At 41.3% G+C, this 24,432-nt stretch overlaps 1 protein-coding gene across 1 annotated transcript in view; it reads right to left on the reverse strand.

Annotated features, from left to right (window-relative positions):
- Grin2b (glutamate ionotropic receptor NMDA type subunit 2B) overlaps window positions 1–20,352 on the reverse strand; it is a 303,881-nt gene extending 283,529 nt beyond the window's left edge. Inside the window, exons 1-2 of the mRNA XM_010638438.3 lie at window positions 20,279–20,352; window positions 18,208–18,636 (exon numbers count right to left, since the gene is read on the reverse strand). Of these exons, the coding sequence (XP_010636740.1) occupies window positions 18,208–18,636; window positions 20,279–20,290 (441 nt within the window). The 5' untranslated portion in view covers window positions 20,291–20,352. The remainder of the gene's footprint in view (window positions 1–18,207; window positions 18,637–20,278) is intronic.
- Window positions 20,353–24,432: the final 4,080 nt, after the last annotated feature.

Below are 24,432 nucleotides of genomic sequence, written 5' to 3' on the forward strand. Positions count from 1 at the left end.
ATATATATGGGTGGAGTTATTAGTACAGATATGCCCTATCAAAAAACGAGCATTGACCCAACCCAGGCTCCTTATCCAGACACCCACTGTGACCAGGTTGTAAATATGAGCAGTAGCTGCTGGAGGTCATCCCTGCCACAGCATGGGGGTGAACTAACAGGGTCCCACCGAGATAGGACACGTCCTTGGCTGGACTCATTAAACGTCAAGTTTTAAATAACTGAAACAACTTGCCACAGACTATAAAACTAATGTGTGACAGCTCCAAAAGCCAAGCACAGACCACCTGGGAACTTGTAAGTATGCCAGGTCCAAAGGTAGGCCAGTGAGGACCTCAGCGCTGACAGGATGAAGCATGAAGATGGCTGTGTGCACCCCATAAAATGAAAGTCACGTGGAAGAGTGGGTCACCAGGGGACAGGGGCGGGCTAGGGGAAGGAAAGAAGAAAAACAGGAACTAGAGCAAAAAGGGCGAGGGAGCAGATGGGGAGAAGAAGGAAAAGAAGAACAGAGAGAAGGAGGAGTAAGAGGATCCAAGAGAGGAGGACCCATACGGACAGGTTAGGAGTTTAGTCCACAGGCATCGAAAGGCAACTGGAGATTCTTAGTGCAGAAAGCAGGATATGATTTCTTCTTCCATAGTGTGGAAAATTAAAGCAGTCTCGAGTTCAGTAACTAAAGTGGCGTTTTAATTTCTCCTCTGTTCTCTCCTGCCTCCCGGGGGGAGCTCCAGAAGTCCTGCTGCTGTAATCGGCCTACTGCTCTCTAAGGCTCCAGAGTAGGTTCTAGACCATCTGCTGCTCAGTGGAGGACAATCGACACCCACCCCCTTGAGTGGCTTCCTGTTAGTTTTTCTGTCCACGGCACAGCCTTCCAGCCCAGCCAAGCCTTGTGCTAGGCTTGAAAGGCTTCCTGTGAATAGCATGATTTGTGGTAGTCGGGAAAGTTCTTTTTGTTCAAATATATATTTCCCTTATGGCCCCATAATGTATCTACAATCCCACTATTACAAATGTCTTTCACTAAGTTAAAATGCCCCCAGGAGGGTCACACATCCATTGTTCCTCTTTACTTAGACTCTGGCAAGGACTTAGTTTTACAGATTGTCACCCCATTTTGAAATCAAACAAGGACCTGTGGGGAGGATATACTCAGGCTACACGGAGGATAGACCCAGGACTGGCTCAAGTGGTGCTTTCTGGGGGACCCCATCAGTGGGCAATGCAGGAAGCTGGAGGCAGCAGGGAGGGGTCCTCTAGATAGCCAAAAGACAGAATAAGGGCACTAAATGACCAAAGGGAGGTAGGAGTTATCAAAAATGAAGCAAGGAAAATGGGATGTTATGACTTACAGCTAGATGACCCCCAAAGCCTCAGGTGCTCATGGGTGGGGCTTTTAGGAATGTGGTTGGTTCATGGGTGTGTGATACTGGATCATGGGGTACAATAACTGGATTAGACCACTGATTGATTTGGCATAATTGTGGTGATGGCATTACTAGAAGGAAGCCCAACCTTAGACATAGGTGACACCAACCAATAGGCTTGTGGCCTGGATGGAATCCAAAGGCAGGGTTGCTGCTTCCTGTCTCCTGCCTGCCTTACTATGGACTGTTACTTTTGTGTCACGTCTTCTGCCATACTGCCCGGCCTTGGAGCCTGCTGACTATGAACTGAAACATCTACAAACTGTGAGCCAAAATAAATCTCTCCTCTTTTAACTTGGAGGTGTCGGGCCTTTTGTTTCAGCAACAAGAAAGTAACCAAAACATGGGGCAAGGAAGTAAAAGATTAAAAATAGACTAAAAAACAGTGTTTTTGTTCACATGCATAAGCTTTTCCAAGGCTAACTCTCAAATTCTAGATGACAGAAGTGGTTGTATTTGCTACTTGGAAATTCCAGAAACACAAAAACTAATCTTGTCCAAGTCCTAATTCTGTTTCCTAGTAAACAAGAAACTGGCTCCCAGATACTTGTAATGATTAGGCTTTTATAAGTATTCCTCTACCCATAATGACAAGGTGCGTCTCTTGAGTCTCAGGGAGCACAGGAGTAGAATATACCAAAGAGAGAGAAAGTGTCCATCTCCAGAGCATCCATAGAAGTAACCCACATCCTTAACCCCTCTCTATCTTACAGACTAGGTTTTATCATGATCACTGAACCGGTCTCCCCTCAGGAAGAACAGAAACTACATGAGTCACTTCTCAAGGAGTTATTGATTCTTCCTTTTCACTGACCATTCAGACTTACCCTTGTGTACAGAAATTGCAAGGACCAATAGGAGAACTTCAAGGCCCTCAAGGCTGTATGACTTTCTTTGGCAAAAATTAGGTTCCAATTTAGTCTTAGAGAATGACAGTGATCAGAGACCAGGGCTTTCATAATACAAGTAGTTTCTGACACAGACAGCTGTATGTCTCTGGAAAAATGACATGGCAGGAAAGTAGACAGGACAGAAACAAGGACCCAAACCCTGCAATGGATCCTGCTGCTCAGCTTGTGCCCTTTCCATGGCCCTGGACAACTACACCTAGGGTTGCTGCTGGAGATGCTACACCATCAGTTCATTCCCTACTCCTCTTCTGCCTGGTTACAGGACCTAGTATATTCACACTTCCTGCTTAAATTCCACAATCCCTGGGCTCTGCCTGACTTCAGAATGCGGACCTTTTCCCCTGCTCTGAGCACAGAGTCAGGGTTCCAGAACTGTCCTTCCAGAACAGGAGATCCCTGTGATCTTTGCTGTGAAGCATGGTGGTGGGGGTGGGGGGGTCTGGCAAAGGCTCCAGGCAAGCAGCCAGCCTGGGCCAAGGGGAAGAGAACTATTCACAGGATCACAGATGTTAGAGATAAAAAGAACTTGCAAAAACACATCTCACTCAACCATCCCACCTAGCCATGTAGGCCCTTTTCCCAGAGCATATGGCCTGTTCCCATCTGATTTCAAAGGATCTATCATTACCAACAAATGTATGTTGAGTGTGTCTTGTGTGTCTACCTTGCTTCAGTCACATGGGGAGGACATGAACAGGCTCTCTTCCTTTAGAAAGGGCTCTCGTGGTGTGACAAGTTTACCTCTCACATGGATTGCCTGAGCACGCCTCCATATGTGTCCCACCATCCTGACACAGGTATCATTCACACACCTGAATACCACCATGTATGTAGTGCATGTATGTATTAAACAGGCCTCGATCATCAGGAAAACAATAGGAGGATCTGTCCAGAAAGTCCAGGAAGGGCAGAGGTGCTGAGGAGAGGGCCAGAGAAGCTGCCCTTGGGTACCTCCTCTAGAAACTGGGGAGGACTTTGATGACAACATTTACAGCTGATTTTCTAAGACTGTTCAAGAAACAGGAAGCACAAGTCTATCACCAAGACCTATAACCATCCAGGAAAATGAGGCAAAAGCATTATTCCTTTTTGTCCACATCTCATCTAGGAGGTAGACTCCTAGACTTTGGATTAACATGCATCTGAGTTCATTTTCTCCTGATATATACTAAGGTGGAAATAAATATCCCTAAACCCCAGAAATGTCAGTGAAGAGTTAGATCTGATCCAGAAGCCAAATCCTGGAGAATTCATTTGCAAGTTTTCTAGGCTTGAGGGTCTCCACAATTTGGAGGGAAGTGGACCTCTGGTGCAGCTGAAAACAGATTTCACAAGACTGAAAATGGACCCTAAAGTCTTAACAACCCCACATCTGTTCTCCCCTCAGTGTCCCTTTTTCCTGTTGTCTCTCAGCCCACTTTGTCATCTTATCTCTTCTCCCCTTTCGCTGTTCTCTTGTCCTGGAGATTTAAATCTCAATCAAGATTGGCTGAAAAAGGATGGAATGGACTTTGCCCAAGCTATTCGAGCAGCTAAATCCTCCTCCCATGCTAAATGCTAGATGGCCCAAGACCAGGTAAATGAGTGTTTAACCAAAAGAGAAACATCCTGATGAAATCCATGGGCTTTCCTGTCATCCAGTCAAGGTTCCAGTTTCCACACTGCTGCTGCTAATGGTAGACCATGGGCCAATCTCTTTCCTTCCTAATCCTGTTTCATCATCTGGAAATGAAGAATATAACTACTCTTAAATGCTAGGTTTACTTTGAGGGCTAAACTGACTAAATGCAAGAGAGGCACTATCTCATGAAATGTGTAACACCTAACACTCGGAGGCACTTGTTGTTTGTTTGTTTGTTTGTTTGTTTGTTTTAAGGGAAAAGAACGAAGCTAACCTCTTCTGAAACTTCAGGTCTGATCCATCTCAGGCTCCTATTAAGGATGGTATCCAAGATTCAAAATCTTTCCAAGGAGCATGCTCATCGATTCCAGACCAAGACTCTTAGTAGCCTGTACCCCAACTGAAAATGCAAGACAAGAGAGTTATGGAATTCAACAACTTATGTGATTTTTTTCATCCTCTCCAATTCCACTGTCTCTTACCATTTTTACAGTGCTCTCTTCCCTGTCTTCCTTTTCCATGCTTCTTTTTACCTTTCTCTAGTTCCTCTTCCTCCTTCTTAATCTTTATTAAGCAGCCACACAAATGTAAATAAAGCTCAACAAATAGATTGTGACCCATCACAAAAGTCTATAATCAAAATAATATGACACATTTTACTCACTACTAGTTCCCAAGATTGGCTATATCTTAGCATCCCTTGGAGGAAATTTAGAAAAATAGTTATCAATGGGGTTTTGCCCAAAACGTTAAATATCAGAATACTTAGGTATAAAGCCAGAGAATCTATGCTAAAATAATAATGATAAAATTAGAAACTCCCCTGTTTGTTGTATGGTCCAGTAAGTTCAGGAATCACTACCAAATTCTCCTTTCTCCCCCTTTCTTGCTGTATTTTAAACCCCTTCATTCCCATCATTCTTTCAACTGATGATGCCACGTAGGTTTATTTTTTGAGAATTTACAATATTTCTGTTGTATAAGCAGTGAGAACACAGGGATGGTTAGAAAATAAGAGGCAAAGGGGCTGGAGGTAGCTGGGAAAAGTATGCAGACAGTGGATCTATGAAGCCAAAAGAAGTAGAGAGATACAGATGGAAGGCAGCGGAAACAAGAGTAGGCAGTAAGAGTAGGAGGGCGGGTAGGCAGCAGCAACATACAGCGAGAATGAAGCCTGGCTTCCCATGAAGTCTGTTGTCCTGGCAACGTGATACTGGAAGGTTAAAGGGTGCTGCTCCCTACAACTCTGGACAACATGTTGCCAAGACAACAGAATGCATCCAAGACACATGGTGGCAGGCCATGAGGGCTTGGGGGTGTGCCAGGAATCCTCAGTTCAAGGCTAGTCACTCCAGTTAACTAGCCATGCCACACCTCCCACTCTCAATGACCACAATCTCCCTGAAAAATCTCACCCTGTGGCTCCATTTGCTGTGGTGCTCTTTTGAGTGCATCACCCCATTAGAAAGGGGGAAATGACTTTGGGCTGCAGCTGTAGCACAAGCCCAGGAATTGACCAAAGGACAGTGGTACAAGGAGCTCCAAGGATGTAAGAGGAAGGGAGGCTATTTCGTTGTAGGAAAGCCAGTCATCATGCTCTACATTTTCCGACATTGTTGTATGAGTGTGTTCACAAGTTTGTAAGCACATTTTGTAAACCAAAAAAAAAAAAAAAATCCCTGTATAACCCATAGATCAACCAAGAGAAGGTTGCCTGATTCAAGAGAAATTTGTATTTAAATACTAATAGAAATGACAATAGCAGCTATTTATTCAAAACTAAGCATGCACTTGGCAGAGTGACATGAATAATATAAAAGTAACTTCCTTTAATCCTTATAAAATTTCTTTGAGTTTGAGTTTGAACCACAACAGAGAAAAGAAAAATAAAGCATAGAAGTCACACCTGGCAAGAGTCACCCAGCTTGTGAAAAGTGGAACTCAACATGGTTCCAAGGTCTGTGCCCATCCCCAGATGACAGTGACACTGACTCCATCTGCAGAGACAGTCAGTCAGCTTGCATTGCTTCCTGCTCATACCCAGAAGGGGTCAAAAAATACCTGACCCCATGGCAAGCCTCTCATGCCCACTGCAATCTGGACCCAGAGTACCTATTCCATCTCTGCTAGACTTACCATCCTACTATTTATGAACAGCAGCAACAACAACAAAAACCAGCAAAACAGTAGAATGCATTTCCACTTCAAGGCCTTCATACATGCTGTTCTCTCTGCCACAATGCTGCCCCTGAGATCTTCCCATGCTTTGATTTTCCTCATCATCCAAATCTCACTCTTCCTCTGAGACCATCACCAACCATAAGAGCCTAGGATATCCTTTCCTGATATTTACATTAAAGCATTTACCACTGCCTGAAATCCATGCACACCCTTACCTTTCTGCATACACAGAAAACCAAAGTGCTTACCCAGTTACTACAGAGCTGGGTGAGTTCAGATCATACTGGTGTTGGTTTGTGTTCAATGATGTGTCTGTTAATTGTCAGCCAGTGCTTCATTAAGGACTCTTCTCTCTTATTGACTCTCTAGAAACTTGGACAGCTCCTGACACCGGTACACATGAATAAATGAGAAAGGATTCTGTTCACTAAAGGAAGGCCCCAAAACCTCCTGCTATTAGCTTTGGAAACCTAATTGTGTTGATTAAATGAAGTTGAGTGATACCTAGTTAATTAGCACATGAATTACATGCTTATCTTTCAAAAGTTTTTCAAATGATTCTCTTTGGAAAGAGAGTTGTTAAAAGCAAGACCATCACTACACCCAAACGCTTTGCATGATAACAAAAGATTTGCTCTGCTCTCTCAGACCCCACCTGCCAACTCAAGACAGTTCTTGGAAATGTCTGTCTGCAAGAAATAAAGTGGACATGAGTGTTACAATCCCAGATGCCAGGGCCAAGCTGATTGCTGGTATCTGGCCAGATGTGAAGAAGGGCAAGGTAATGGAGATAGCAGCCTACAGAGAGATCAGGAAAGTATCTGCCAGTAACTGTAGAGGTTAATCCTACTAGCCATTTTCATTTGGGTTAAAACACTTTCTCTTAATTGCAAATGATGTCTGCTGTCCTGAAATAATTGAACCATACATTTACTAAATATGTACTAAAGGCTTACTATATGCCAATCCCTATAAATTAAAAGAAAAATCATAGTCCCTGCCCTTGGAAAGCTTGTATTCTAGCAGGAAAGAGAGCTAAAGTAACTATGACTAAGTATAGTTGTGATCAAGACTATATAAGCATAAAGTGGAAGGGAATAAGTGGAAAAGCAGCAGAGTTTCAGTTTGACAGTGGAAAAGAAGAAACATCTGAAGGCAAGAGAACCTTGGGTCAAGAGGGCAGCTTTGGGGTATGGTTACCATCCAGTCTCTGGGAAATACAAAGATATCAACATTTACATTTAATACACACACACACACACACACACACACACACACACACACACACATCTTCAAGCACATGTGCATGCACAGAAAAACAAAAGAGCAAAGGCAAATTAAGAAAAGATGAGTGCAGGAAGAGAAGGATCAGGTTAAAAGATAGAAGTTACTCCCACAGTTTCACCAGTGGAACAGCTAAGCAGATCACCAACACATCGCCTTTCAGCATGGTCTCTAGCGTCGGGTAGGCCAGAGCATTGCTTTGGGATAGAGCAACCAAAGTGCTCAGTTACTACAGAGCTGGATGAGCTCAGATCACACTGGTGATGGCTTGTGTTTCTGTTTGCCCTTTGTTTATTCAGTGAAATATACTAAATACCAATCACAGCCTGAACACCTACCATTTCCCACTATTTGCCAGCCCTTTAACAACAATTTATTTTTTAACAACAATTTATTTAACAACAATTCATAATCTTTTATCAGGAAACTGAAGCTTGGAGAAATACAGTAATTTGCCCAAGGTCACTCAATAAATGACATAATCTTTAAAAATAGAGCCTATTTATATTACTCTTTTATCAGGAAACTGAAGCTTGGAGAAATACAGTAATTTGCCCAAGGTCACTCAATAAATGGAGAGTGGTGTCAGGAAAGAACCTAGACAATGAAACTCTTGCTGTTTTTCCTCTTAACTATGGAGTGCACACTGCTTTCCTAAGACTGTGCTAATGAATTACCATGTTTGGTGACAAACAACAGAAATGTATTTTCTCATAGTCTTGGAGTCCAGAAGCCTCAAATCAAGATGTTGGCAGGGTCTCGCTTCTTTTAAGGATATAGAGGCTTTTAGTGCCTCTTCAAGCTTCAGGAGGCTCTGTTGGCCTGTGGTTCAGTAATTCTCTCCTGTCTCTCCCTTTATAAAGGCTTCTCCTCCGTGCCTGTGTCTTCCCCTCATTGTCTCTTAGAAAGACATTTGTCATTGAATTTAAGGCATACCCAAGTAATTCAAGATAATCTCATCTTGAGATCCTTAATGATAGCTGCAAAGATCTTTTTTTCCAAATAAGTTCACAGTTACATGATCCTTGGGTTAGGGCATGGACATTTTTTGAGGGTCACCATTCAGCACACCACAATGCATATAGAGTGCACAGTTCAATGATGTTTAAGTTTTAAATAAAGCCAGCTGCTGCTATTCATCAGACACAATAGTATGCGCTAGGAGTACAAAAATTGACAAAACACGGTCCAATCTCACAGTGGGCCCACCCTATGGCAATGGAGATAGACACATAAACAAGACCAGTTATAACAGAACATAAAGAGGGTATGGGTGGAGCATAAAAAAAGAAATGGTAAATTCTATGATGATGGTGCAAGAAAAGAGTTCAAGAGAAAATAGCCTGACTTCTGAAAAGTGAAGTGGTGCTTCTGTGTGAACAAATGTATCAGTCACTTTCTGTTGCTGGGACAAAATATTCCATGTGGGAAAATTAAAGGAGAGGTTAATTTGACTCACAGTTTCAGAGAATTCAGTCCACAGTCATTGGCTATAACACAAAACTGGCATAGTAGGAGGGCACAATAGGGAAAAGCTGCTCAGTCCCTGACAGCCAGGAAGCAGAGAGAGAAGAGAAGAGTGAGGGAGAAGAATACGCCCTTCTGGGTTATACCCTAGTGACTCACCTTCTTCAACCCGAACCTACCTCCTAAGAGAACATTCAATTAATGAATTTCACTAATGGAGAAATCCACTGCTAAGCATAGCATCCCCATGATGTAATCACCTTCCAAAAGTTCCATTTCTGAACACAGGAGACTTCTGGGGACATTTTAGATTTAAATCATAAAAACAAAGAAGAGGATAGTCTCAGGTGTGGGAGTAGCACAAGCAAAGGTACAGAGATGTAAACCAGCCAGAACCATTCAAGGAACAGTGAATAATTTAGCATGGTTTGACATTGCAGTGTAAGGGCAAGGAGGTAAAGAGAAATCCTGGGGAGGCATCCTGGGACCTGATCAAAGAGGACATCAGATTCCAAGCCGTGGGGAACCAAGGCAGCTGTCTTAAGGGAAAATGTAAACATCAGATTTGAATCTCTAAAGAATCCCAGGTGAGCTTTGACTTGGCTATAGAGACGAAAGAGCAAGAGACCCACACTTTGGTCCTATCAGCAGGCAGAGTGTGGACACAGACCAGAGCGAAGCCAAGATGCGGGACTAACAAAGCTTAATTATTGCTTGACAGAAGGGAATGGTCCCAGACTGGTAACTACTTCCTTCTGAGAGCTCTTTTGGTTTCTGTGTTGCCTCTCTATGTTGTCTTAGCTCCTTTATCACCTCCACCCCTCTGGCCACCTTCAAATGATGGTGTATCTCCAGGTTCTGCGGATGACCCACCTCCATCCTCATTCCACTGGGACTCTGAGGCTTCTTATCCATCCAACTGCCCTGTCATTATAGAGGGAAAAATAATAATAACCTACACCAAAATAATAATAAATACACCCAGCCCAAATCACTGTCTTTACCTCCAACTTTAATCCCAACTGTTCACTAGACATTTCCACGTACAGGACCCCCCAATCCTAAAGTCTATTCCATTCCCATCTCCACTGTCACCAGATCTGTGACAAGTCTACTCGTAGCATAAATTTGGTGACTAACACTAAAAGGTCAACAGTGTTCATTGCCACAGAAGGTTAAGAACAATTTGAAAATCCATCAAATTTTGCATTTTGAAGAAAGTGAAAGATGAAAGTGAAAACCGTAATTTCAGACTACTTTTTAAGCCTCTGAACTGTAAAATGGGAGGGAGAGTGGGTATGATGATCAAGGAAAGCTTTAATGTTTGCTTTTTTATTAATATGAGAGTGATTTGAATAGATTTCTGGGCCACAGAGATATTTTCAATTCAGGTACAGTTAATATTTTAGGTAAGACTATTCTTGACTATAGGGAGCCAACATATACAGCAGGACACTTAACATGCTTGCTCTTGGGTTTTAAGTGCCTTGTAATGCACACAAATAAATACATATGTGTGCATATAAGCACACGTACAGGTTCTTTTGACATTTTAGAAAATTCCTATACTTCATATCTAAACATCTCCGAAGAATCCCTAAAAAGGAAAATGCCAGGAAAGAGGGATAAATTAATAATGAAAGAGAAGAAAGTAATAACCGACGAAGCAAGATGCATGCCTAGAAGACACATGGAGGAGATCAGAATAAGGAAACAAAAGCAGTGGTGGGTGTGAGGCAGGAGAAGTGAGAAGTGTGCTAGTTGAATCCTCAGGCTGTCGCTTACTGTTTTTTTAGAGACACCATCCAAGCATTCCCACCCCTATCCCCTTGCCACCCTCTCTGGAAACCTCCAGAGAGTTGATCCCATGACTTTGGGCTCCTGAGATCAGGGTGTGCACTTTTTCCTTCTTTGATTATAGATGTGCCAAGGACTAGGGAAGCCACATTCCATTCATAACAAAGATGCCGGAGAACCCTGCTCATCAGTCAGCCCTGACATCACTGAGACCCAGAAGGACCTCCAGCAGACTCTGTCTCCAAGGTTCTGAGACACCAATATTGACCTCAGGAAGCCACTATGAGAAAATCATTATTTGAAGGTCTTGGGAAATGTAGTCAATCTCTTCGACTCATTGGCAAGATGCAGACAAAATATATGCCTCACAAATTCAATGAAAACCTAAAATAACATGTATAAAGTGACTAGCTTATACAGATGACTAGCTCAGAGCCTGACAAAAATAAATATCATCAATATAGTCCTTCTCATCACCAACTACATGATGACTTAAGATAATCAGGTCTTCTTTCTCCATGTAAAATAGAGTTACGGTGAGAAATGTTTGTTATTCTCAGAAAAGTAGAATAAAAATAGCCTTTAATGCTACTATCCAGCATTCTGGACCCTTACCCTACAGAGTCAACATATGATTTTGAATGAAATGTAGGTCTAGCATTTAAGAGTAAGACAAAAATACAGAATCACAGAAGTCTCAGAAAAAAGGGAATAAAAATATATTTATCAAACAGAAATCATAATCCAGAGCTTTCAGCACTGTTAGAGTAATCTATTGAAAACTGGCTGGTGATACGTTGAAAAGTAACTGTCCTCCTGTGTCTATAATATACTGCTCCTTCCTACCTAATGTCTTTAATATTTCACCCATCTAGTCATTTTTTATTATCAACTCTTTTGAATCTATAATTGTGAATTTGAACACTCTTATTTTGCTTTGCCCTTTTTAAAATGCTTTGAACTATCTTCATTGCTAATATCCCATGTGTAGCAGTTTGTGGAGATCACCACATGTCTTTGAAAATCTGAATAAGGGCTGATCATGCTACAATCAGCAGCGGAATTACCGTGCAGACAGAGCCCACTGAGCAGCTGCTCATCCACCAGGTCTACAGTGAAGGGTACCACATTCCAAACTCTTCTCTTTACAGGAAGAATTAGGATCCCTTTTTCCTCAAAGAAGTCTTAGGAAGTTCATCCTGTGTAGCTTCCTTGCCTCATAAGACTCACTACCCACTATGCACAAGGTGTTGGTTTTGTCCCCATTTGAATCTTATGAGGCTCAGCACTTCCCCAGTAGAGCTAAGGTGCCAAGTCTGAGAGGAAAATGAGCAGAGCTCAGCTCCATTGGCCCCCAAGCCTGTGCTCTGTCCTGGTTGTGCCACTGCCCTTTTACCAACACACCATTATTTTCCCAGAGAAGTCCAAGGAGAAGCCATACTCATGTGTTAATTTCTAGCACCAAGCACATTTATATCTGTGAATGCTAACGCAATTTCTTGGCCTTCAGCTTTTACAGAGTTAAAACTGTACCTGAACTCCAAGTGGCCAGTCTCTTTAAAACCCAATTTTAAAAGAGAGGATTTCTGGCCAACAAGAAGCATACTCCACAAGCAGGTGGAGGACCTGGAAAGCACACGGGTTTAAGGGCTGTGTCACTGTTGCTTATAGTGTTGAGAAAGAGCTGACCATAAAATTCAAGGCAGTAGAAGAAACTGATCTCCAAACAGGCAAATCCAGCCTGGCTTTGTTTTTCTTACTTCCTTGGGGTATCAACTGGGCAAAAGTTTTAAGATCAGGTACACTTGGGTTCAGATTCCAGTGCTACTATTGTTGTAGCCATGTGACTCTGACCCACACATTCTTCGATTTAATTTCCCCATCAACAGAAACAAAATACTATTACTCACAAGATTGCCAAAAAACTAGGATGTTCATGGACACGATGCTTGACAAACACTGGCCTACTCTACGAACTTTTTTCCTCTCAGTTTTCCTACCTCTCCATGAAACTCTCCTCTTCCAAGAAAGACTGAAACACCAGCATCTGCTCCTGAGGTATGTCCCAAGGAATTCCACACCAGAGACAAAAGCAAAGTAACAATTACTTGCATCAGGACACATTAGAAATCAGGAAGAAGCACAAGGGAAGAGGTGTGAATAATACACAACCATCTTGGTTTCGAGATGATGTCGGATATGGGAATTCACATCAATAAATGAAAGGCAACTGTGCCACACACCACCTCTCCTCTCTCCAAATGTAAGACTGTTAGTTCAGGAAAGGGGTGTAGGAGGTAGGAGGAAAAGGGGAATGATACAGGGCCCAAGAAGAGTAGAGACCATCTTCCGAAACCCAACTGTATTCCAAAGTGTGGTTTTCTCCACAGAAAATGAGAGTATTCTTCAAAGCATTGCTTTCTAATCAAGAAACTTAGAAAAGAAGGAATCATAGCAACAGACTCTATGTTAAGATTATCTGTGCATATATCGAGGCGAACTATACAGACTCAGGACTTAGCCACAGTCCTCCACTCTGATTAATCCATTTCCAGACTCCAACTCTGACCCAGCACATCATTTTCTCTTCCATCTTTGCAGCACTAGACTGTATCCTGCATGCCCTTTCCTGCTCCTATTGTACCTTCAATCTTTCCATTTTCCTTCCCATGTCCTGCCCAAGCCATCTGCATTTGGTCCTGATGCTGGCAACAGAGCAATTGTCAGGGACTCTCATTTCCTACCACCTCGCCCTATTTTCCTCACCTAAAGTATCTGTTTGCACAGTGCTCTTGAAACATTTCCCACATATTTTACTTCATCTTATCTTCAAAATGTTGTAAATTGGGTAGGATGAAAACAAAAATTATATCTTACAAACCATACTCTGAGTATCATGTAGCTTAAATGATCTGATTGCCCAAATTTCCAAAGCTCATCAGAAAGGCGATTAAAACTTGAGTTACAATTCTCAGTTCAATATCTCATGAGGCAGAATTGTATAATAGAAAGCATGGGCTTCAAGACAGGTATTTCTGGGATTTGATTCCCAGTCCCATTGCTAATTATGAGCTGTGATGTCCTGGATTAGTTACTTAACTTCTCTGAGTAAAATTGTGAAAATCCAAGAAAGATTTCAGCCAATGAATAGAGAGTACGTCTAGAAAGAAGTTGAAATACATCTAGCTTTAGTTCATTATTTGAATTCAGATGGGCATCCTAAATCCAAGATCTCAAAAAGACTAAAAGCAATTATAACAAGGCAAAATAAAATAGGTTCCTGCCAAAAAGCACCACATACATTTTTAAACATTCTCTCCATTACCTCTGTAAACAGTCTCCTGTTACAAGCACCCCTTAGTTCTTTCCTATTACAACTTTCCTTTAGATGAGGGTGTCATTTTGACCATAGCAGGTTCTCTATTCTTTTCATTTTTAATTTTTTTAATTTATTTTTTTGGTACTTGAGATCTAACTCGAGTCCTTGTGCTTGTGAGGCAGGTGGCAGAACTACTGAGCTAAATCCCCGGCCCCAGGTTCTGTATTCTAATAAGCTTTAGCTTCTCTTGTGAGACAAGACCTATATCTAGGAAGTGTTGGTTGAAATTGGCTCTGCCTCTAAATTCAGAGCCCTTGGACCTTCTTTACCCTCTCCCCTACTGCTTTCTGCTGTAGTAAAATGTACATTTTTTTTTTGTACTGGGGATTGAACTTGGCACCTTGCATTTGCGGGGCAGGTGGCAGAACCACTGAGCTAAATCCCCAGTCCTAAAATGTATATTTTTTTCTCTCATTGAGTTTATTGGTACATTTCAGGTATACAGTACAGTTACATTCATCATTGGGATCTTGTACCTTTACATGACAGGTCTTGGTTCTCATTTTTTCCTCTTGTCCCTGCCCTCCCTTCGCCCCTCCTCCCTCCGCCTTTACAAACACTTCATTTATTTCTTCATTTTCTCATATTTTTTTCTTCTCCCTTATTAGCCTTCCCCTACCCTTCCCACTTTCCCTACACCTTTAGCCCCTTTCTTCTTATTTCACATTGTCCATTATATCATTAGGATCTTGTGTACTCTTATAGTTTATTCACACCAGTAAAATGTATATTTTTTCATCTAGAAAGCAGAGCACCAATTAATGTTTTTACTGATTAATTAGCATATGCAAAAAAGTGAACACATGCTATTTGACCAGATGCTGAAGTGCTGAACTGTGTCTCTATTATTTCATCAAGTCTTTTACAACAGTGCTGTCTTCTCTACATCAAAAACTCTTTCAAAAGAGGGATTTTATCCCTGTAGTGCAATCTGTGACAAGAGCACTTAATAAGCGGGGTTTATGCTGAACAAACTCACAACAAAAAAAATTTAATGAAGTGGCAATTACTTGTATCTTAAATGAGTATGTGAAATGTGAGGTTTATTTATCAGCCTTCAGATGGTCACTGTGAGTCCCAAACACAGTCAAGCTATCTCTACTTTCAAACGCTTGTCTCACCGATGCATTGTTGATTAAAAGCTGTCAAGCTGTATGTCCCCATTCTATGATGGTGAATCATAGCCATGATACAGAAAAACACATTTCTAGTGTTTTTGTTTTATTTTGTTTTTAAACTAACTTTAGATTTTGAGATGATTTAGTTATGAAACTTGTTCAAAACCTTCTCTAAGATCTGGGAGACTCTTTTCTTTTCCCTAGCACTGGGAGTTAAACCCAGGGCCTTGCACATTCTCTGCAAGGGTCTAGCACTAACTTACACCCCCAGGACTCATTAAAAATTTTATTTTGAGACAGGATCTCTATAAGTTGCCCAGGCAGGCCTTGAATTTGCAATCTTTCTGTCTCAACCTCCAGAACAGCTGGGATTATGGGCATGTGCCACCACACTTAGCTGAGGGCCTCTTTTTTGGCCTTCATGCAAATTCTTTGGCCACAGGAATCTTGGTGCTGAACCCTCCTGGTGCCTATGACGGCTGCCGTGTTCTCCTCTGCAGCCACCATGCAGTTATCCAACTTTCTGGCTGTCAGGACTTCCTTCTTTTCCTCTTGCTGCCTACCTTTTAGAAATGCTTCTCTTTGGCTCTAAAGCCAGCTAGATACAATGTAGATTATTTTAAGAAATGATCTAAAAATCACTTATTAATGGAGAGAGAAAACGACAGGATAAAAGCAGGGATGCAGTAGCAATGGGGAGAGGAAGAGGAGAAGTGACCAGAGTGAGGTCTCACTGCAGTGACCTAAGAGACGCTCCATTGCTTTCAGCTCTGCCCTTTGCCCCTAGAGAGAATAGCCAATGGGCCTCCTGGGGGGCTGCGCCACACCTAAGCACTGCTTATCAGTCCCCTCCCGGGGCTAGATTTCCATACTGCCTAGTTAGGACTCACTTTCCAGACACATGGCATCCCCCACAACATCACATACAGAGGAGAAAGGGGAGAGTGGGAAGTTTGCTTTGAACATGTCATTTTGGATGTGTTTTTCAATCTCTCAGAGCCTCAGTCTCCCTCACTGTAAGAGACAGATTAAATAATGTTTTAGCTCATAAAATGACCTAGCATATGGCGAACACTCTCAAAGCACCTGGGTTACACCAGAGAACAACAGTCCACCCTCTCCGCCTGGGCTGCATGTTAGCTCATACTTTTACATTCATGTTATAAATTTGTAAAGGTACCAGAGAGACACATTCAACCAGTTTAGGCATAATCTTTTCTTCTGGGAGGAAATAAAACAGATTGTACAATAGCCCATATTTGAAAAAAAAATCGTTTTTACCTCTAGTACTCTCAAAAGAAGTATGCACTTATTTAGGATTTAAATATTTGACTCTTATCCATATCCACATTATCTTAATGCAATATTATGTTGTCAAAATCCCACTACTAAAATAAAATATGATTTACTAAGGACAATAATATTTTAGAGCAATGTTTACCTGAAGCAAAAATTACACGGGTTTTGCCTCAGTCAGCGCATTTCCCATTTGGAGTTTTTTCCTCTTCCCGTAGCATGGGCTCCTTTTCCTACATGTGCTCTCTAACATCTCCAACCGTGCCCACAGGAATGGATGAATCTCTTTCTCGTATGATTCTGAAGTTTCTCCATTGCATGCTTTGTTTTTTTTAAATTAATGTATTAGTGCACTTTTGACATACATAATGATCACATCCATCATAGGGAATTTGTACCACAATATGTCTTAGTTATTTTTTCCCCTTCTTTCTCTTCCCTTCCATCCGCCATACCTTGAACTTGACCTCTCCCAGACGGAATAAAGCACAGCTGACCCACAAGCTAGTCATCGCTGCCTGCCGCCGACAGATGGCGACAGTGGACCCACAAGGCCGAGCTGCAGCGCGGGTGGTTCTCAGGCAACCAGAGGCAGCTTGTGGTACCCATGCTGGGTTTCAAGTGTTTAGGGACATCATTAACCCCACAGCATGACTTTTAAGTACAAAACTGAAGGTAGTTTTGAAAGTGATAATAAGAAGTTTAAGATGTCAATGTTCAGAAGAGACAAGTTTAAAAATACAAAGTGATAAAAAGAGAAGAATATGGCGATTGTGGTACAGTGAATCATTGTAGTTATAAATGGCCACAGAGGACAATATATATATATATATATATATTGTGTGTGTGAGAAGTGTTGCACCTACTAATCAACAAAGCAAGGAAACATGATGAATGGCTAAAAATGTAAAAACAAAACAATACACTTCCTCTGTAGTTGGAGACTAAGCACGAATTTCACATGATAGTCTGTCAGTAGACAATTCGATATTAATGTCAGAGAGACTAGGATTTAGACGGGGCTTGAAAGCAATAATTCTCAACCCTACCTGCATGCTATGATCACCTAGGAAGCTTTTCATAGCCCTGAAGCCCAGGCCAATAATCAGAGCCTCTGGGGGTGGGGAGCAGACATCAGTAGTGTTGAGAGCTCTTCAGGCCATTCCAATGTGCAAACGAGATTGAGAATCATTGCCTTCAAATCGCAGCATAGGGAAACGTGGCAGAGACAGCTCCAGGGATTCAGAGCCACCTGGACGTACAGCCCGATGTGAATGATGAACGTGGATGCTGTTCCTTCCCTATGACATCTATGACTTTGCGGAAAGCCGTTACCTGCCTTTGTATTTTCACAAAACCATTTCAGTGGAGAAGATACACTACTAAGGAAAACTAAGCATGCCTTGTTTTAAAAATTCGAGAGACCTATTCAGACACCTAATTGAAGAAAATATATCAGAACGACAAGCTTCAACGTTTCTTAATCCCTTCGTCAAGTCCATGCACCAACAAAAGGAAACACGGCCAGTTCTAAATTATAGAAGCCTCTATACACCCGTGTCTTTCTCTCTCCTTCATCTCAAAACAATCTGGCCAATGTACTCACTCAATGCATCCCAGTTAATTTCTATTTTTAACAACCTACTTTTGCCCTAAAGTAAACGTATCATTGCATCTTCAACACAAGCCTCCCCTCCCAGGCTCTTCTCGCAGCAGCCCTCCTTTACCTTATCTGCCATTATCATGGAGGAGCCCCCGTGGATGCCCAGGATAGGGGTGAGAGTCTGAGCGGAGATGAAATCGAGGATCTGGGCGATGGCTTCCTGGTCTGTGTCATCAGCAAAGACCACACCCTGGATCTTCCGGTCAGACATGAGATCACAGATGCGGGTGATGATGCTCTTTGGGTCGGTCTCATTCATGGCTACCAGCTCCACTCGGGGCACCACGGAGAGATGGTGGAAATCATCTTTCTCGTGGGCATCTTTGATGGCTACCTCGTCTGAAGTGCCCACGAGGATGACAGCGATGCCAATGCTCGGGGGGCTCTTCTGAGAACGGGCTCTGCTGCCTGACACGACCAGGACAGCCAACACCAACCAGAACTTGGGAGAACAGCACTCTGCACTGGGCTTCATCTTTAACTTGTCGACTCCCTAGAATGACAAAGGGAGAGAATGGTTTAAATACGACCCACACTCCATGACCCATATTTGAAGAAGTTGAATACTGCAAGTCAAGGGCCTTATTTTCTTCTATGGATTATCCAACCTACCTTCTCTTGACTACTCAGTCTCTAATCACTGGTGTTTGCTCAGCAGAATGGAAGAAGAAGAAACTTTCAAAAGCTCCAGGTATCTTTGAGCAAGACAATAAATGATGCTGCTACAATGGTCACCAGCAGCAAATGGACAGAGATACACAAGTTAAAGAGGATGCAAGGGACTCAGGTGCTCATGCCAAGTGCCCACTTGGAGTCTGCATCAGGGGCCTCGCTGTTGCTGATGACCCCTGGCACTGTGGTTAGAACACATCCTCCAACTGCTCCTGGCCAGGTGAGCAGCAAAAGGGGCTCAACAGCGGCCAGCAACAAAACATAGCTTGGAAAAGCTGCACACAGGGAACCATACCTGTGGAAGCCCCTCATTCTTGCTGCCTTTGCCTTGTGTCTGCCTCTCAGAGGGCAAGAGCTAGTAAAAGCTTTAGCATCTCTTCTGGTCCCTAATACTGAATTACGAGAACAGCCAATATATGGCCAGTATCTTCAAGTGATCCTTATAATTGGTCCCTATAAAAAGCCAGTGGGGAAAAAATAAGAATATCATTACCCTCATTTTATAGTTGTTGATGTCAAAGTTCAAAGAAACTGATTGACCTGTTCAAGACCATGAGCCAATTAAGCAAAACAAACTTGAACCCAGAGCTTTTGACTTTTCTATTACAGTTTGTATTCCATTGTATCACAGTGCCTCTTATATCATCAATTACAGTATTATAAGGAAAAGTATTATTATGATCTCTTTATGCTTTAAAACATGGTAACTTAGACAAATACTATTAAGAGATGAAGTAATGTTAGAACCACCTTTGAAAAATTTCCATTTTTTTCTAATGAGCTCTCATGGCAGTGGCTTCCCTAAAATGACTGGCTCTCTATGTGTGTAAACCTTACCACCTTTCCCCTACAAAGAATTCTTGCTCTTTTACTTCCACATACAACCCTGAATCTTATGCTAGGCAGCACAGAGCTCTGCAGAATTTAAGTACTGGTCATTTCTCTTTTGTTTCTGTTCGTTCTCCAGAAGCCACTCTTATTTTAACAGAGTGAGTCCTGCATTTGTTGGTCTGTTTTAAATAGTCATCTATTATACACTTGTCATGTGGTACACACTGTGTTAGGTACCTCTTATATGCAATCTCCTTGGTTCTCCTGGGAACCCTGTAAATTAGACATTTTATTCCCATTTCCCAAATGTAGAAACTGAACCTCAAAACAGTTATGTAACTGTTCAGTTTCAGAATATCACTACAGAAGCAAAGCTTTCTTATACACCAAAGAAGTACACTACAAACTGCATTCGGAACCAGAATCTGGGATTCTTCTTCTTCTACATGACAGAGAGCAAAAAAATCAAAGATGAAGATGCTCATTAATCATTCCTTGTTTGTTTGAACAACAAATAGGTGAGATATTAGGAGAACAAAAAATTGTGAGTCTGGCTAACAAAAATAAAAGAAGTGAAAGCGAAGGTGTTAAATAAAGAAGGATGAGGAAGTATTCACGCTGAGGACACTGACCACAAAAGGCATTAATAATTCGGGAGTAAGATGATGGGGACATTTTGTGGCTGCAGAAGCACAAAATCCAATCCAGTTCTTGGCAGAAAACATTCTGGAACCCTTGGTGTTGTAGTCATCCTTCACTACTGCCAAGAAGGGGACCTGCATCGATCGACTTGTCTCGCTTTTGCAGATAGACCAGTAGCTCAGTGGTGCACGCCACAGCAAAGCTGACTCCTGTCAGTCCCCAGGCCCCCGTGACACTATGGAAAGAGGAAATAACTCTGTGAGCTCTGAAAATTCAGGCTGAGGGGCTGTACCCCAAGTACCAGAAGAACCAGGACTTAAATTCATCCTCCCAGAGTTTAAAGCAAAGCAACAGTATGGAGGGAGTTGAGCAGATTAGATTTAGCACTTCAAAGAGCCGGAGAATATATATACTGTTCAATTCCAAGGCCTGAGGACTGGTACTCCAGGAGAGCCAAAGGATGTAGAATTTGGCAAAACTAGCAGCTAACTTCATTCCAGTAGGATTCTAACCCTACAGTTACAAGACCTTAAATTAGATTCCTTTACATTTAAAAGTGGTCCTGTCTGCCATGACAGTTTATTAACTTTAATGCACTCTACACTCACCCACTTTGAGGTTTTATTTGCTCCCTTAAAATATCTCTTGTGTTCCTGTATTGCTTCTCACACAATATATTACACTTTGTTATGCAATGGCTAGTGTGACACTCAAAGAATAGACTGCTTTACCGAGCATCTCTTTTCTACTGAGAGCAGAGCAAAGCACTTTACAAAGCAATACATTATGGGAGGGAGATACCAATAACAGAGGGTCTGTGAGACAAAGAGGCTGCTTTGAATACAAACTCAATTTCAGATGTTAGAAAGGCGGTGGTTGAGAGAAAGCATGTAGTCCGAGATAAGCAAAATGCTCTTGCTCCCTTCCTCAAATGGACCACAAGAAGTCTTAATGTATCTGCTCTCTGAAGCTGCGGGCCCCCCCTCACTGCATTTCATGCGCCCCAGGTAGAGCTGAACATTGCTTCCTTTGAACTCACCCCAAAACCTGCAGATGTCTATCTAATTAACAGTGCCAGTATACTATGTGATTATTTGTCTGCCCGTCTTAAATGGTTGATCATCTCCTCATGGGCAGTTTATTAGAATTATATGATCATGTGTCTGCCTATCTTAACTGGTTAGTAACATCCTCGTGGGCAAAGATTTCTTCATTCAGGAAGATTTATTATTTATTTATCAAGCATCTGCTACCTTCAAGATGCTAAGAATGCAGCAGATATAGGCTCTACACTGCAGGGCTAAAGTCTTTCAGAATATTCGAACACATACGGAATATCTTGTCTCATTTCTATTCACATTTTTGGGATCTAGTAATACCTCATATATAATAAATAGAGAATTACTCAATAAAAGATAGTCAATATTAAGTTTCGACCACTAGGTTAGACCATTTATAAAACTGCTGATATTGGACCATTTTTATCTATAATAGTTCAACTTCTTGTGTGCCAGGCACATTTACACACTTATTGCCAGGTAATTTTGTTGCATTATTTGGTCTTGATTAACACATCATAAGTCAAAATTTTTCCCTATGCTACAAATGAGGCAACTGATCTGAGAAGTTAAGTATGTGATCAAGATTATATAACAAGTAGAGGATTATATCAAGTGTCAAATCCAAGCTGGTCTGACTCCAAATGATTTCTTTTTTCTATTTTGGGACCACTTCTCAGCATGAGTGGATAAATGAATTAAGAAATAATAAATGAATGAAATCAGCAAACTGGGCTTTCAACAGTCTCACATTAACAAGGTATCTGAGGATGGGGAAGTCACCTAATTACGGACCGTATTTCGTCATCGGTGAAATCAGGATAATATGCCTAACCTACATAAATGAAAGGTTTTGTGAAGATCAAATGATAATATGTATATGGAAGTGCTTTGAAGACTATAAAATACTCTACAGAAGCAAAGGATGTTACCTTTAAGCTTTTAGAAGCTTTTCAAGGAGCCTAGCTATTTATGAAGGCACAAAGTGAGCATGTGGGAGGTGGGAGTGAAAGAAAGTCAGACAGAGGCTGAGAGGAATGTTAAGAGGAACCTCATGGGGGGCAAGAGATATGAGTTCCCTTGGCGATGTAACTTCCCGAAAAAGACGTCACATCATGGCCTTGGGGCAACAGCAGACTCCACTGACAGCTCACAAGTCATGTAGCAGAATTCAAGAGTCATTCAGGCCAGGGTCAGTACTGGAAATCAGTGCAGCACAGCCTCCCAAATCATGCTTTGAATTCAGGCACCTAGGTACAAAAAATAGAACCTGAAACAGGGCAGCAGGATTAGACTGAATCCTGCTCACCTATTTGGGCCTCTGCTTCCTTATATCTTGGGCTCAGTGACTCTTAGATTTCCAGCAAGCAGAAGACCACAGCTGCCCATCCTCACACCTTTAAATGGTTCAAGGTAACTGACAGCAGGAAACAGTCTACACACTGTTCACAGCGGATGCCAAATGACACACATGAGGGGGAGAGACTGAGCCAGCCCTTTCATCAGAGAAGACCCAGTCCTGGGGCAACCCCAACAGGAAGAGTGAAATGTGACTTAATGAATAATTTTTAAGTCAAAATTCCTGAGCACCATCCTTCAGTGTAGTCAGGGTGCCGCCCTCAATGACTCAGTTAAGGACACTGTGGTTAGAATATGAAAGGCAGTGAAATTAGGATTAAAAGTGCCAGTATTAATATACTTCAGGTGCATTTCATATCCAATTTCCAAAACTGTAAATACAGACTGAAAACTAGAACATGGGCTTTAAATTGTGTCACATGAAGAGAGTGTGGGGAAACAACGAATTTCATAAGCCAAGTATAAGTCAAGTGAAGTATGTGAGTGTAGCCTTTTTGTTTTTGTTTTTGTTTTGATTTGCTTTGTTTTTGGTACCGGGGATCGAATTCAGGTCCTTGTGCTTGTGAGGCAGGTGGCAGAACCACTGAGCTAAATCCCCAGCCCAAGTGTAGTCTTTTTTGTGGTCAATGTGAAAATATCTATCAAAATTTCAATATCCAGACAAAATAAAATTTGAAAGTAAAAACATCAAAATGGTACCAGTACCACATACTGGTACCAAAAGATACAATAACCATGAAGATAGCTGAATCTAAAAAATATAAGCTTGACATCTTTAAAGCAACAGCTAAACTTTCCATAATGCGGGGAGGCATAAATAGAGCTGATAAAATATATAATTAACTAAGACATAAAGGATTTTAAAGCAAAGCGTGAGTTATAAACTTGAACTAATTCAGATATCTAGAAATACATATATTACAGAGAACACACATTCTTCCTAAGCAGATATAAATATTAAATCTACAAAATGTCATCAAAAAATTCTAAAAATCAATGTGACCATCATTTTCTAGTAAGAAGGTTAAATACATTCTTAAAAGTAGCTGTAAAAATCATATCCAAAAATTTAAAAACAAAATCTTGTTATTAAAGAACTCCAAGTAAAGAGGAAATCATAAAGAAAACTAACAAATCCTTTGACAGAATAGCAACAAAAACACAAAATATCAAAATTTCTAGATCACAATTTTAGTTTCAATTTAGAGAAAACTACAACTTTGGCCACATTGATAAGAAAATAAAATACAATTGATTATAATTAAATTTTCACTTACTGAGCACTTAACAGTCAACCCTAAGAAGAAAGAAAATAATAAATAAATGAATGAAACACAAGACAAAAACAAAACAAAACTCATCCTTTAAAAGACACAAAGTTCTGAAAAGACCAATCAGGCAAAAATAGAGAAAATTCAAGTTGAATGTGTAATTAAAAGGAAAAAATAGTGACACACACAAACAAAATTTTAAAATAATAAGAGATTATCCTGAAAATTAGTTGCTTTAAATTGAGCATATAATATCTAAAAATAAGAAATGGAAAGGGGACAAAAGAATGTAGAAAATGTAAATATAGTAACCATTAAAGAGAGTAAAATGGTATCAAAACCCCAGTCCTAATCTAACAACATAACCCCCAACTCCTGCTCCTCTACATTCCATTGCCTACACCACAATCTCAAAAACTTAAGTTGCTCGGAGGGTGAGATGTGTTCTGAGCAGAA

The sequence above is a fragment of the Fukomys damarensis genome, unplaced genomic scaffold, assembly GCF_012274545.1.
Source record: "Fukomys damarensis isolate Sample0158 unplaced genomic scaffold, DMR_v1.0_HiC HiC_scaffold_19, whole genome shotgun sequence".
NCBI lineage: Eukaryota > Metazoa > Chordata > Mammalia > Rodentia > Bathyergidae > Fukomys > Fukomys damarensis.